The 15,321-nt window shown below is 34.8% G+C and overlaps 2 protein-coding genes across 3 annotated transcripts in view; both read left to right on the top strand.

Annotated features, from left to right (window-relative positions):
• Positions 1-15,321, top strand: part of LOC127871519 (receptor-type tyrosine-protein phosphatase epsilon-like) — a 206,002-nt gene that overhangs the window by 9,300 nt on the left and 181,381 nt on the right. The gene's annotated exons all lie outside the window — the stretch shown is intronic.
• On the top strand, positions 1,510-6,191 carry LOC127871525 (multiple epidermal growth factor-like domains protein 10). Of its 2 annotated transcripts, XM_052414548.1 has the most exons (4): positions 1,510-1,943; positions 2,122-2,259; positions 5,164-5,305; positions 5,397-6,191. In XM_052414548.1, exons 1-4 carry the CDS (start codon positions 1,757-1,759, stop codon positions 5,539-5,541), a joined length of 612 nt encoding a protein of 203 aa, XP_052270508.1. In that variant the 5' UTR covers positions 1,510-1,756; the 3' UTR covers positions 5,542-6,191. The 2 variants fall into 2 exon arrangements, with proteins under 2 accessions (XP_052270508.1, XP_052270509.1); XM_052414549.1 differs by lacking the exon at positions 2,122-2,259 and having other exon boundaries at positions 1,514-1,943.

Here is a 15,321-nt window from a genome sequence, read left to right as displayed (position 1 = left end):
TACAACTTACAACATGATTACGAATTATATTTAACTTCCCTTTGTTTGACGAACGAAAGATTTGCTGCATTCTCAAATGATGCGAATAGAACTGCTATGATAATTTGTTCTGCAATGTAGTAAGTTATAATTTTCCATGTAAGTTGTAATTGTTCAATCATGATGCACGTTTGGGCGAATATGTCATTTGTATTGTAGCCGCGGTTATATTTTGGTAGTACCACTTTAACAGTAATCATTACAAAGGACATATTGCATCAGCAATAGTATAATTAATGTTAATATTTCTCCAATCACATCTTTTGTACATACCATAAACGTTGTCGCATGAAACGCTTTCTTTACAGTTGCATTTAGATAAGCTCTCAAATCCAAAGAGGCTGTCTTTGCACTCTTTTTTTATAATAGCAAATAACAAATTTACCAATGATCATTGGCGTCGCACTGAAGTGCGGCGACTCGTATGTAATACTTTTTTTTCGCTTATGGGAGGAGAAGTTATTTTACGGATCAATGTATATATTTTTGTTGTCAGAATATCTTGCATAGTGTTGATTTTTTTTTTAAATTAGTGTAAATAAGTACTGCATTTGTGCTTATTACATTTACTACAACATGTATTGCCAATAATGCAAAGATAATTCTTTTAATTAATAACTGAACACAGGGACTGGGCAATAATAAAAGATCACAGGAACTGGGCAAATACGCGAACCGGTGAAACTTTCTGGTTTTGTATAAACAAAACATAATCAAAATATATTTATTTTGTGGTTTTTCTAACAATAGCGCAGACTTTTGCTGTTCGAGTTTCGGTTAACGCGTATTTTCATCAATTTTACAGGACGACAGGGATTACACGGTTTATTGCTTTATTGATAACCGTTACACTACAGTCACTTATAAATATCTTAGTTAGAAGGTGATTTTTCAAGCGGTTCCGTAGTGTAGTGGTTACACGCTCGCTTCAAATGTGAGAGGCCCAAGGTTCGAGCCCCAGTAAATCAAATTATTTTATTTGTGTTAACTTTTTGTTTTGATGTAGACATTTTAGTTTAAGTGCTGTTTTATTATAACCATTTTTTGTTTTTATTATGCCCATGAAATATATGTGTGAGAGGGTGGGGGGTTCGTTTACACATTTAAACCTTTACAGTGTTTTCATATCAATGAGTACTCAACCCCTATCGTAAATGAGCAACGTAAGAATAAGTTTAGAATCATCTCCCCTTGAAGTTGAGAAAAAATGAAATTACGCTTACAAGATGAAGCAGATTTTTTAAAACCTACACAGTTCTGTTCCATTAATGAAAACTTCACACTGATGCCATTAAAAAAGGGAAACCAATGTAAATAAAATGAACTATGAAATATTGGGGGGTTACAACACAAAATCATAGATAATGGTTAATTGGGGGTTATAACACAACATCATAGATAATGGTTATTTGGGGGTTATAACACAAAATCATAGATAATGGTTATGCCAGTATCTTTTTCTATTTTGTTTAAAACAATTGGCCAATATATTAATATGTACAGTAGAAATAAAATTGTTCCATGTAACTTCATTGAGTGCCTTTAACACTGAAATTCCCGACGCCCTTTGATGCTTTGCATCAATACTTATCTTGTTAATTTTCATCTTATTTCAAAGCATTTAACGTTTAACATTTTTAGTATTTGTTATAAATACCAAAATTTATAAACCTTAAGCAATGGTTTTACATTCATTTTTATGTTGTATCGATTATAAATGCAAGAACTACGATATTGTGGAATGATCGATATGGGGTTTTTTCAAGCTTGTGACAGTGGTTCCTTTGGGATGAACTGCTCCTTCCCCTGCCATTGTCAGGAAGGCATAGGCTGTGACCACGTGTCTGGCAACTGTTCTGACAAAGAGTGTTCGCCGGAATGGACAGGTCATAACTGCAGCACAGGTATTAAATTAAACATGTACATCACCGATTTTAAAATCATACAATGTGTTTCTGCAACTCTAAGAAAATGATGATGTTTTGCCATGTTTAACCTGATTTTGTTTTGTCAATTCATGGTTTGCTCTATTGCGTATTTTAATTAGTTTCAATGTACCTATATCTTGATCCGTGTATTCAGAATGCATGCAGGGCTCTTTTGGAAAGAATTGCGCGTCGTTATGTCATTGCAAAGACAACTCTGTGTGCGACCATATCAACGGTCACTGTCCAAGCAATTTGTGTTCAAAAGGCTGGCGATTCGATAATTGCAGTATTGGTATCATACCAACATTTTTATGGCTTTTATTTCACCCCGTAAATTGAGAATATAAACATTATATTTATTTATATTGCTCATATTATCGTTAAAGTAATACGGCAATTGCACGCGCACGTATAGCGAAAATTAATTGTCACTATTTTTGTTGTTTGTACACGTACGGACTGTTTTTAAATATGTATTTAAAAAATACAAATGTTTATAAATTCTTTAATTTTATACGATCTTTTTGAAAACATGTAATACACATCGATTATTTTAATGGTATATAATCATGTTTTTTTCTTAGAAAACACCAATTCGAAAATGGAGTCATGGTCATGGGATTTTTTTCTATAAATATAAATAACGTGCTAGCGAAAAAAAGAAACATCTAAGATGATGACTGTTTTTAAAGCAAATAATTCATTTAAACTGAATGGTAAGACTCAAAAACTTTCTTTATACCAATTCGACATATTATTTGTATAGGTTTGCTTCCAACAAGCGTGTAAATGACAATTTTCAGTTGTGTAGAATTTTTAGACGCTGACTTAGCAAAAAGATGTCATTATCTTGTGTCACAGACAGCTCCAGAACAACATTACATATGAACATATATTGATTAGCAGGTGTAGATGTGCACTGGATTTTGTTTTAAAGAATCGTGCATTTATTTACAAAAAGCGGAAGGCTTTGTTACGAATCAATCAACAGTGGGCATTCATAGACAGGTCTTCAAGGTTCGCAATTCTAATCGGCAATTATTCAAAACCTTAATATAACAACCACGTGAAATGATTAAAATAATGATTGTTTTATTATAATTGTCAGTGTTTTTGTTAAAGTTCTGTATAAAAGGCAATGTCTTACGTTATTTGTTTCTTGATAAAACAAAGTATCGATGTTTAATCATTGTGTCCCTTAGATCATGTGTGGGGCGTTATTTTTGTGGAGATAATCAGTAATGCAATAGTGGCAACGCATTAGGTAATTGTATCCGACTTAGCAGGCAATCTTGTGATTGAACATCTCATGCTAGCTCTTTGAACTGGGAGACAAACTTCAATATCAAGCGCATCACCATAGACATACTGTTGTTGTACCTTCAAATGCATAACACAGCATCATATATAAGACATAAGTTGTGATTTTACAATTTAATAACCTGCATCATGTTAATAAAGTTTGTTTAAAAAATACCGCACAAATACTTAATAGCGAAGATTTTTGTCGGCAAGACTTGCATTATGAGCTACTGCGTAGTAAGTACAATTACTATCATACTAGTCAATTGCATAAAAGGGTAAATGAGCACCACAATACAAGTAATTAGCTTTATGTACAATAACCATACCTACAATAAATTCCCGTTTGCTCTGCTATCTGTAGCTGTATCATGTTGAAGCCCTAATATTTGCAAGCATCTCTCCAAAAATAGGTTTTGCTTCTCGTTCATCTCCATTTGTCAATGTCCTATGGTACTTTTGATGTATGTATTTATATAAACGATCCATAATCTAATCAATTAAAGAATGCATATCATAAAATGTCACACAACTGTGCGGAGTACTCCCTTAGAGTCAGCTTGCCCTTAACATATTAATAAAACATATTTCTATTCGTTTTTCATTCGTGCGGCAGGAGACCAATTCAATTAATTTTGAAATTCTAAACCTTGCAGCTTTGATTCCAATGACCATGACTCCAATTTAATTAATTTGACGTTGGCTTTATTTTACAAAATGCTGTATAGCGGCCTGGTTTTAAGTCTTTAATTAGGCCAACACAATTAGGTAACGCTACGCAACATTTTAGAGAAATGAAATGAGAATGCGTTTTGATATGAACATTTGACGAGGACCTTGTTAGTAGGGTTGCATTTTATTCGAACATCCGATGATGGCCCGGCGCATGTCTATGCATTCTGATTAATAATCTGATGAAGGCCGAGTGCATAGCTCTAATTATGTGTTACGGGTTTGCACATCTGATGAATACCATTTGCATAGCTATGTATTCCGATTTTAAAATCTCATCAAAACCTACTGTATAAGTATTCTGATTTGCAAATCTGTTTTAACCCATGGTATAGCATTGTTTTCTGAGTTGAGTATCTGAAGAAAAACTAGTAATCAGCTACGTAGTCAGATTTAAACATGTAATGAATATCTAGAGCATACATATGGTAACTTATATGAACATCTAAAGAAAACGCAGTACAACCACCTGTATTATGATGTGCGACTCTGATGAAGACATTTTGCAGAGCTATGCATTTGAATATCTACTGAAGACCTGGAAAATAGTACCATATGATGGAATACATATTTCATTACTATACTTTCTATTTTAAAACTTTGGTGTAAATCAACTTAATACAAATGCATTCTGGTTAGCATATTGATATGGTTGAGCATCTAGCGAATAAATGTACATTCTTATATCAACGTCTGCTAAAGACGTAGTGAATAGCTGATATTATGATTTGAACATTTGAAGAAGATCTGCCGCATATTGATGCCGTTTGAGTTTAACATTAGATGAAGTCATGGGACATATCTAAACATTGTAATGTGAACATCTAATGAACATCTAGCGCATTACTATGCATTCTGATTTTTTTTTTTAGCGTACAACTATGTGTGATAATAAGTACATGATAATTGTGCGTGACCTCCGAAGATACATTGCATAACTTTGCATTCTTATTTGTACATCTAGAGAAGACCTAGCAGATATCTATGAATTGTCTATAGTTTCCGAAATCGATAAGATTTGATAGCAAACTATAGAATCATTTCATGTTATCAAATATCATTGAAACACTTATGGCGTTTTCTAATGTTACGGTAAATGAATATGTTTGTTAAGTGTTGACTCAAAACAGAAATATTTAATGAAAGATTTCTGTTTTTGCAGCACATACCTTTCCCACGGTATCTGATAAAGATTCAAAAGGAATACCAATAAGTGCGTTTGTAGCAGTAGTAGTGTTCCTTGCGATTGCTGTTGGGTGTAATATCGTACTTGCCACATTTTACATAAAGCTAAGGAGGAAGAGGTATGCATGCTTCTTAATTATGAATTACATTTAGTTGGTTGCTATTCTTTGAAGTATTTATTGTATGTGTTTTTGGTATATAATGTCATAGGCAGTCCGGTACGGAGAACAATACGATAGTTACAAGTCCGTCATCACTCAGATCAGATGAGTACGACACGATATCTCCACGGTTACAAGAAACAAACGACTACGAAGGTCTTCAAATGGAAACAAGAACATATTATAATGATTAACACATCATTATAACTATAGTTGCATTTTTTTGATGCAAATGTCTGTTTGTGTTTAATCGACAGACATATGTGTTATACTTAAAGTGCATACTTGCACAATTTCTATTAAAACTAACGATATAATGACCAAACTTTTCCAGAGGAAACTCAAAGAATTGTCAAATTCAATTTAATACCTTTACATACGGTACAGTTAAGAAAGTCGCGTTTTTAAATATATAAATCATATATTATATTATACTCTGCAAGTGTTTATTGTGCAACCATTTGAAATCCTATGTTAATGTCTATATTACCAAGTATAGGAACATATTTATATTAAATTAGCATTCACTTTTCGATGAAAGCATTTGATGCACAAATGCTAAAGTTAACGATTGACTAGACAATGCTGAAGGGCTAAGATATCAATCACCACGTTTGTGTGGATAGGAACCGAGTCATGTAATTATTGTGCTTATACATGTGTTAATTTCCGAATAATTTATGGGGCTTTGTAAGCTACGCAAACCAATTACATAGTTACATAGTTCTCTTTATGTATGTTACTCAAGTTAAATTGTCATTATGATATGGCTTATCGTTTTGCTACTTCAATTCAATTGTTTAATGATTATATTTTACGTATTTTTTATTTCATTTTTCAATGTATCTTGTGTCATTTCTGCGCTATCAAACGCAGGCGAGTCGATACATATTGTTTGTGCCTGTGAAGTAAAATAAACATAGCATACGTCGATCCTTATTGATATACTGCCGAACATACTCCATTCCGAAAAATAAACATTCGAATTTATAAGTATTGTTTATGTTCAAATCAAGCGCATATATCACTGAACAGTACTTCACACCTAACATTATACAATTTGTCTAATAGTCCATTGAGGTTCGTTTTATTAGTAGTGCATTGTTCAGAATCGCCTAGAAAATAAATATGATAAACAAAGATTGAAGATCAAAGTGTTTAGGGCAAGAACAAACATGTGTAAATCCTATGTTGAGACATAATTTGACTTAAATGCAGCGTTAGTTGTACGTTTGGTAAAAAATATTGCGTTAGGGGTAAGAAGCGCACATCCAGTACCTTGAACGTTATGTACACTTGGTTATATGCTACATGCTGATAAATCAGTTTGATAATGAAAGCGAAGGTCGATGATGGATCCTAACTGCCGCACTGTTTTATGCTGAATACTCGCTGGAGGACTGCAGTAGCCGTATTACACGCTGTCAGACTGCTGGATGACAAAGCACGCCGAACAAGAATGTCAAGCTGAATTCTCGCTGAAAGACTGCCTAATGCTAAAGATTCTCCTCTCTTAGATATTTTTTACGTATTTGTGTATAAATTGTGAGTACGCGTCCTCTTGTTATTTAAAGGCAAAACAACTGGAGACACACATCTGTCCTTATGCCTAACTGTATAATTGTTTCTAAGTGATGTCGTTTGGTTTTATTTTCACAATGCGAGTACGTATTACAACATTATATTTACATTAACATCATCACGCATTAATGAACGCAATCAGTGCAACCATGGTACTTTAACTTTTCCTGACAACCTTAGTCAAATCTCATATCAGCAAAGCTTTCGTACCCAACAATTAAAATTGGATTATTAATGATTGAGAAAATGCCATTTTAAATCAAAGTTCTGACAGTACTGGTGTGACGATGCTTTTGAAGAGGATGGATATAAAAGCATCAATTTAAGTATATCTACATCACCACATTTGTGTAGGTGGGTACGACAATTTTGGGTACAAAAAATGGGTACGAAAATTTTGGGTGCACAAATTATGCCAACATAATTTGGGTACGAAAACATTTGGTTACGAAAAAAATTTGGGTACGAAAAAAAATGGGTATGAAAATTGTAGGGAACGAAAAATAATTGGGGGGGGTACGGGGAAGAAGTACCCGTGAGGAACTTCACCCATTCAGCGGGTTTCATTCTCGATCAAATAATAACAAGAAATCTTTAAAAAGATAATCGACGTGTATTTTCTGTATCACTTATCTTAAAAAAAAGTTCTGTAACAGTAAAACGTGTGTGAGTTATAACATTACGTTACGTAGCAGATATATTAAAAACTTGACGTGTGCTTTAATTACACATGATCTTTAATTTCATCGTATCAAACTTTATATTTCGTTGTTTCCTTTCCTAAGTTAATGATGTTATGTGTACGGACGTGATTTCACATGCCCATGTGCATGAACATATAATTTTTCTCTTTTGATTATTGTGTTTTTTTTTCTAATTCAATAGGCTAAGGCATGTTTGTTCGTTAAGTACGGCAATAATTTCATGATGATTCCCGAAAGTAGGTATGAGCACATAGTCGAATACGACTTGAATACGTGAGTTCGCCCATGAACACATGGTAAGGGTAACTAAATCTCCGCGATATGACCTAATATGTGTTTAAAACAGAAAACAATATCCAACAAACGAATGCATTATCAAAACTAGTGTGTGCACTGATGTGGCTCTGTAATTTCTGTTTGAAATGTTTATTAAATATGCAAAATGGGAGAGCACGCACAAGAGCGAGTTTCATAGATTTCGCACGGGGTTATTATCCTGTTTATATACCATACTCGCTTTAACGTTAACAAATGGCAGGTTCGAAATAATTCGTTTTCTTTACACTCATGATCGCGTTTAACATTAATTATACACGTTTTCATTCGCAATTTATTTACAGAATCACGACAAATGTCAAATACAATACAGAAAAAGCATAGTTATTTCATTGATCTATAAACATATAATGGATTGAATATAACTGATTTAAAACTATTATTAAATCTTTTTCCCAGAATATGCTGTCCTATTTATAGCTTAGCTTCCTAAACCTTTATCAATGAAAATCAGCGAGGTATGCCGATTAGAATTAAACAAACTTCTCTTTAAAAAAAACTGCATCAACATGCTTTTTGAGTATGTGTTCCGATAATATAGAGGCCATTTTACAGAAAATTGACATAAATATGAATATACAATTAATTTAAACAAGAGATGTGTTCGTCAGAAACACAATGCCCCCTATTGCTCCGCTTTGAAAAAAAATTACCTTTGACCTTGAAGGATGACCTTGACCTTGAACTTTCACCACTCAAAATGTGCAGCTTTATGAGCAAGCCGCTTGGAATTATTTTTTGGACCTTTGACCTTGATGGATGACCTTGAAGGATGACCTTGACCTTGAACTTCCACCACTAAAAGTTTGCAGCTTCATGATGACGCCGCTTTGAAAAATAAATTGACCCATGACCTTGAAGGATGAACTTGACCTTGAAGGATGACCTTGACCTTTAACTTCCACCACTCAAAATGTGCAGCTTCATGAGAACGCCACTTTGAATTTTTTTTACCTTTGACCTTGAAGGATGACTTTGACCTAAAAGGATGACCTTGAACTTCCAACACTCAAAATGTGCAGCTTCGTGAGAACGCCGCTTTGATTTAAAAAAATTGACTTTTGACCTTGAAGGATGACCTTGACCTTGAAGGATGACCTTGACCTTGAACTTCCACCAATCAAAATGTGCAGCTTCATAAGAATGCCGCTTTGAATTTTTTTTTTACCTTTGACCTTGAAAGGATGACCTTTACCTTGAACTTCCACCACACAAAATGTGCAGCTTCATGAGATACACATGCATGCCAAATATCAAGTTGCTATCTTCAGAATAAAAAAGTTATGGCCAATGTTAAAGTTTTCGGACGGACAGACGCCATATATTTTGACATTTGACCTTGAAGGATGACCATCACCTTCCACCACTCAAAATGATCAGCTGCATGAGATACACATGCATGCTAAATATCAAGTTGCTATCTTCAATATTGAACAAGAGCTGTCAGAAGCACTATTTCAGTGCTTGACAGTATAACGTAAGCCATCATGGGGAAATTGTTAATATTGAAAAATTTATTAGACGATCTTTAAAAAATAAAAAAAGGAAAAAAAAAATGGGTGTGAGATGGGCTATAATGTGGTGTGTGGTCATTAATTAGACGAGCTTTCAAAAATAAAAAAGGAAAAAAAATGTTTTTGGGTGGGGGTAGGGGGTGGGTGGGGGGGCTGAGAGGGGGTATAATGTGGGGTGTGGTAAATTATTAGATGATGTTTGAAAAAAAAATTGGGGGGGGAGGTTGCGGAGGGGGGGAAGGGATTCTTGGTAGGGGCGTGGGGTATTGTTTGGGTGGAGTGCATTGTGGAATGTCAGGTAAGTGTTGTTTTGTCAAAGTATGAATCAAATGTGATAATAAATAAAGAAGTCATAGCAATTTAAGCAAAATGTTCAATTATCTAAGAGTAAAAGTGGCCATAATTATGTCAAAATGCTTGATACAGGGGTCTGCTCTTATTTATAGGTTGGGGTCATGTTGGTAAACAAGTATGCAACATATAAAAGCAATATGTCAAAGGATATAGGAAATATTTGGGGTAGCACGCAAACTTTAACATAGATTTATCAATAATATGCATTATCTAAGTATAAAAGGGGCAATAATTATGACAAAATGCTTGATAGAGTTGTCTGCTCTTGTTTATAGGTTGGGGTGATGTTGGTAAAGAAATATGCAAAATATGAAAGCAATATGTCAAGGGACAATGAAAATAAATGGGGTAGTACGAAAACGTTAACATTTGCACGCTAACAGAAACGACACGGAAACGTAACGCCGACGTGAGTAGGATAGTTCCACTTCATATATTTCATATTGATTACTCGAGCTAAAAGACCATTAAAATCGAAATCTCACAAAGCCAAAGGCACCATTTGCAACCGATTAAGCAAATTAATAACAAATAAACACAAAGTGTGACGGAAAGACGGACAGACGGACAGACAGTCCGAGCACTATATGCCCTCCTTCGGGGGCATAAAAAAGAGCTGTCACCATAGGATGACATATGCCACCTATAAACGCTTTAATATAAATTATAGGCATTTATCGAAACCTAAACACATATTTCGAAACCTTAACGCGGACCCTAAGTTCAAGGTGAAGGTCACAGAGGGAAAAATGTGTGTGCGTATGGAAAGGCCTCAGCAAACCAAATATGAAGGTTATATCTCAAGGGACATAGAAGTTATGAGCATTTTTCGAAACTTAAACGCAGATTTCGAAACCTAAACGCGGACCCTAAGTTCAAGGTCAAGGTCACAGGGATGAACATTTTTGTGCGTACGTGAAGGCCTCGTCCATATACACATGCATACCAAATATGAAGGTTATATCTCAAGGGACATAGAAGTTATGAGCATATTTCGAAACTTAAACGCAGATTTCGAAACCTAAACGCGGACCCTAAGTTCAAGGTCAAGGTCACATGGTTAAAAATGTTTGTGCGTATGGAAGGGCCTCGTCCATATACACATGCATACCAAATATGAAGGTTATATCTCAAGGGATATATAATTAATGAGCATTTTTCGAAACTTAAACGCAGATTTCGAAACCTAAACGCGGACCCTTAGTTCAAGGTCAAGGTCACAGGGGTGAAAATTTGTGTGCCTTTGGAAAGGCTTCGTCCATATACACATGCATACCAAATATGAAGGTTATATCTCAAGGGACATAGAAGTTATGAGCATTTTTCTAAACTTAAACGCAGATTTCGAAACCTAAACGCGGACCCTAAGCTCAAGGTAAAGTTCACAGGGGTGAAAATTTTTGTGCGTATGGAAAGGCCTCGTCCATATACACATGCATACCAAATATGAAGGTTATATCTCAAGGGACATAGAAGGTATGAGCATTTATCGAAACTGTATCGCAGATTTCGAAACCTAAATGCGGACCCTAAGTTCAAGGTCAAGGTCACACGGGTGAACATTTTTGTGCGTATGGAAAGGCCTTGTCCATATACACATACATACCAAATATGAAGGTTATATCTCAAGGGACATAGAAGTTATGAGCATTTTTCGAAACATAAACGCAAAGTGTGACGGAAAGACAGACGGACAGACAGACGGACAGACGGACGGACTGTCCGATCACTATAAGCTCCCTTTTCTTCGTAAAGGGGCATAATAATAGCCGACAACAACTGATTAAGCGTTAAATTTCCCGAGTACGGTAGAAAAATCGAGCTATATCAATCGGACTGGCTCGGTCTTTTACATAGGTCGCCTTTGTGAAGAATGTTTTCATGGTATGATAACTAAGACGAGCTGCTGAAGAAGCATCGTCAAATATGACATGTTGTGGAAAATAGTATCTATAGAGAGTGACTTCTCTTCAATTAATTTTTTAAGATAAATTACAGACATCTTTATCTGGTAATCTCAGACATTAACTTTGTTGTTACTGTTTCTTTAATGTTTCTTCAACATTATTTTGGATATTAAAGGATATAAAGGTCAAGAAAATAACTACGTTTTCTGTTGTTTGTACCATTATTGAATGCGGCATAAACCAGTTTTCTACCGGCGTGTTTTTAGGCGATTTGAATTTTTTTTAAAGAATATATTCGTCTTTAAATTGATACCAGGTAACACAAGTTGAAATAAAGAGACTGCTAGTATAATTCGCTTGGACATATGATTTTGTATTTTAAAGAAAACAGGATTTTGATAAAATGGAATCTCATCTTTAACGGGCATGACGCTCTGATACTTTTCTGAAAACACTACAACTACATACAATTAGATATTGTTTTCATGATACATCATTAAATATGCGCATCGCACGCATGAATTCCTTGGAACAAATATCTTAAGTTATATCAAAATGAAAAACATAGTCGGAATGTTCTAGGGACAAAACGTGAACCTAGAAGAAAGACCGACATTGTAGAAAATACTCCAAAGAAACGCATTTACCATTGAACGGACGCATGATGAACATTCAAAGGGTCCGCTTCACATGAGTTTAACTTCCAAAACCAGGGACACTGCCATCGAAGTAATTAAAGAAACTCCACTAGATTTGCTTAATACATTACAGACACAGGGTCGCCTCAAACAGAGTCATCTCCAGTATTTTGCACTGTTCCGTATAACCCGACTTACGAGTCTTCTGGATACCATGGTAGGAAATATTGCTGGTGATATGGTCAATAAACTCGATAAACAAGTCTTTCTAACGAATTCACCATATACACAAATAATATGGTATCGAATTGAAGGCATTTCAATGGTTACCCATCATTATTTACAATGATCAGCGATCATGTTTCTCTTCTGTAATCTTTTTCTTTTCTATTTTATGGAAACATAAAGCCTAAGTTTACGCATTTAAGGCACAATACTTGTATTAAACACACTTTAAAGTAATGTAAATGTGTCCTGATTGTGTTACGCTCACATTATAGCATTATGGTGTTCATTTAAATAGCACCTTGGAAAGTTGAACACGTGGTTACACAATACATGAAATATTCAATTTTAACATATACTCATATAGTTTGCAACCTAACTGGCTGGCTGCCATATTGTAAAAAGTAAAAACAAATACCAAAATATTTGATAAATTATACAAAATAAACGTTTTAAGATTGTAAAGACATTTTATTGATGATACGTTTTATACATACTACCAGCAGGAGGACGATTTTGGTAACGAATTAGACTTTGGGGGCTTTTGGCGGAGACACGTGTAAGAGTGTAGTAGTACCCGCACAGCCAACGATTTCGGATAAATATTTTGAAATTGAATTACTGTGCTCTGGAGCTCGAGTGTACTCAAAATAGACTTAAATAAGACATCTGTGATATTGGCATCCTGTGTTTATATGTTATCTCTTAATATGTAACCACCTACTGTATTACATAATGGCTGACCGTGTAAAAAGTCTGTTCAGTAGTGAAAATAAAGAGAACAGCTTGAATAAGGAAGAGCGTTTGAATGTTTGCCCTGATTGTGTGCGTTCAGGTATTGACACTGTATCTTCTGCGGAATATGTTGCTGCAATTATGGCACCTTGTGCTGTTAGTAAGGTGTGTTCACCCAGGAGAAAAAGAAACAGATCTGAACCAACCACCAGTGACTTTGAATAATATGATTCTGCTATAAAGAAAGCAAGAACTATCGGTGTAACAAAACACTCACCCACATCAGCTAAAACAGTCTCAACTCTAAATGTAGAAACAATAACCGTGCAATCTGGTGGTGAAAATATTAATGTAAATACTGGTGCAACAATGAATGATTATGTGGAAAACAGAGACACAGGGCTCAGAAATGAAATTTTAAATTTAACGAGAATGGTCCAACGCTTATCTGGAAATCTTGATTTGCTAACAGACAACATCTACAGTAGAATGGATAAACTTGAAAATTCCCTAGAAAATAAATTAGTGCATATAATGGCTGGTGTGATTGGCAAACGTATGAACACCGAGATGAAAAACCTCATAAAAGAGTGTGATGATAAAATACAAGACTTAAAGCGTGATTTTTGCTAAGATATCGCCGATATAAAAGCAAAAATTAACTCCATTTCTGGTGTCACACAAAATAATGTACATTCTGTAGTCAGTAACGATAACAAAAGTGACTGTAACTTTGTGATAAAGGGCTTACCCTTCCATGATGGTGAAAACCTTAATTCTAAAGTAAACTCGCTGATAGGTGAGGGCTTAGGAATCAAATCAATCACTGTTCTTAACACCTTCAGAAAGTCTAGTGATGTCGGTGATGGAATAGTCATCGCTACTCTTCAAGCAACAGAAGAAAGGAAGATAATTCTTAACGCTAAACGCAAATTTAAAGACGCCAAAAATGTTGGCAAAGTATTTATTTACAAAGATCAGACAAACGAGGAGAGGTCTATGAGCAGAAATTTGAAAACTATAGTAAATGTGTTACAAGAAAATGGTTGTAACATCTCGCTTCATGGAGACCGGGTAGTCGAAAGTAGCCAACGATCTTCAAGAGGTGGTGAATCGCAATACCGTGGTACATATAGAAATGGTGATAAGCATAGTTCAGTGTCTGATTACTCGCGAAATGACCATTCGAGTGGTGCATATTATCAAAATCATACAAATGACAGAAACTTTTCTTTTTCAGATAGTGATCGTTGTTACAATAGAGACCATCGTGATTCTTTTGCAGGAAGAAGCAGAAATTATAGAGGCTCTCGCGATTCTTCTTCAGCACAGTACAGATACCAAGACAGATCAGAAAGTCACAGAAATGACAGATACTATAACGATAAACTTAGGTTAAATGTGGATTCTGGAATGTTCGTGGGTGGAGTTCATGCAATACATCAGATCATAATCATGCTCTAAGACAAAATTGTATTACTTTTCTTGAGTATGATATAATTGGAATTGCTGAAACACATTTACTATGAAATGCAAGCATTGAGGTTGATAACTTTACCATTTTTTAACATAATAGAAAAGATATTCATAGAAATGCGAAGCATGGCTCTGGCCGTGTAGGTATTCTTTTTAGAAATAGTCTTTTGTCAGAATTTGATGTAACAATACTAAATAATTCTGTTGATGGTATGTCATGGTTAGAATTTAAACACAAGAGAGAAAATTTTAATATTTTTACATGTGTTTGTTACCTTCCACCTGATAACTCTTCTCGTTATTCAGATTGTACCACTTTTTATAACGAATTGTTACAAAATATTAATGTGAATCAAAATAAGGGTTTAGTATTTGTCTGCGGAGGTTTTAACAGCCGATGTGGCGATATTGATGATTTTATTGCTGGAGTGGATAATATTGAACCACGAAATGTTGTTGATTTTAATGCAAACACATATAGAGACCATTTAATACAGTTCCTTA

Source organism: Dreissena polymorpha, chromosome 3, assembly GCF_020536995.1.
Source record: "Dreissena polymorpha isolate Duluth1 chromosome 3, UMN_Dpol_1.0, whole genome shotgun sequence".
NCBI classification, from domain to species: domain Eukaryota; kingdom Metazoa; phylum Mollusca; class Bivalvia; order Myida; family Dreissenidae; genus Dreissena; species Dreissena polymorpha.
Note: the sequence above shows the minus strand (reverse complement) of the source record. Positions and strands in the feature narration are given on the sequence as shown.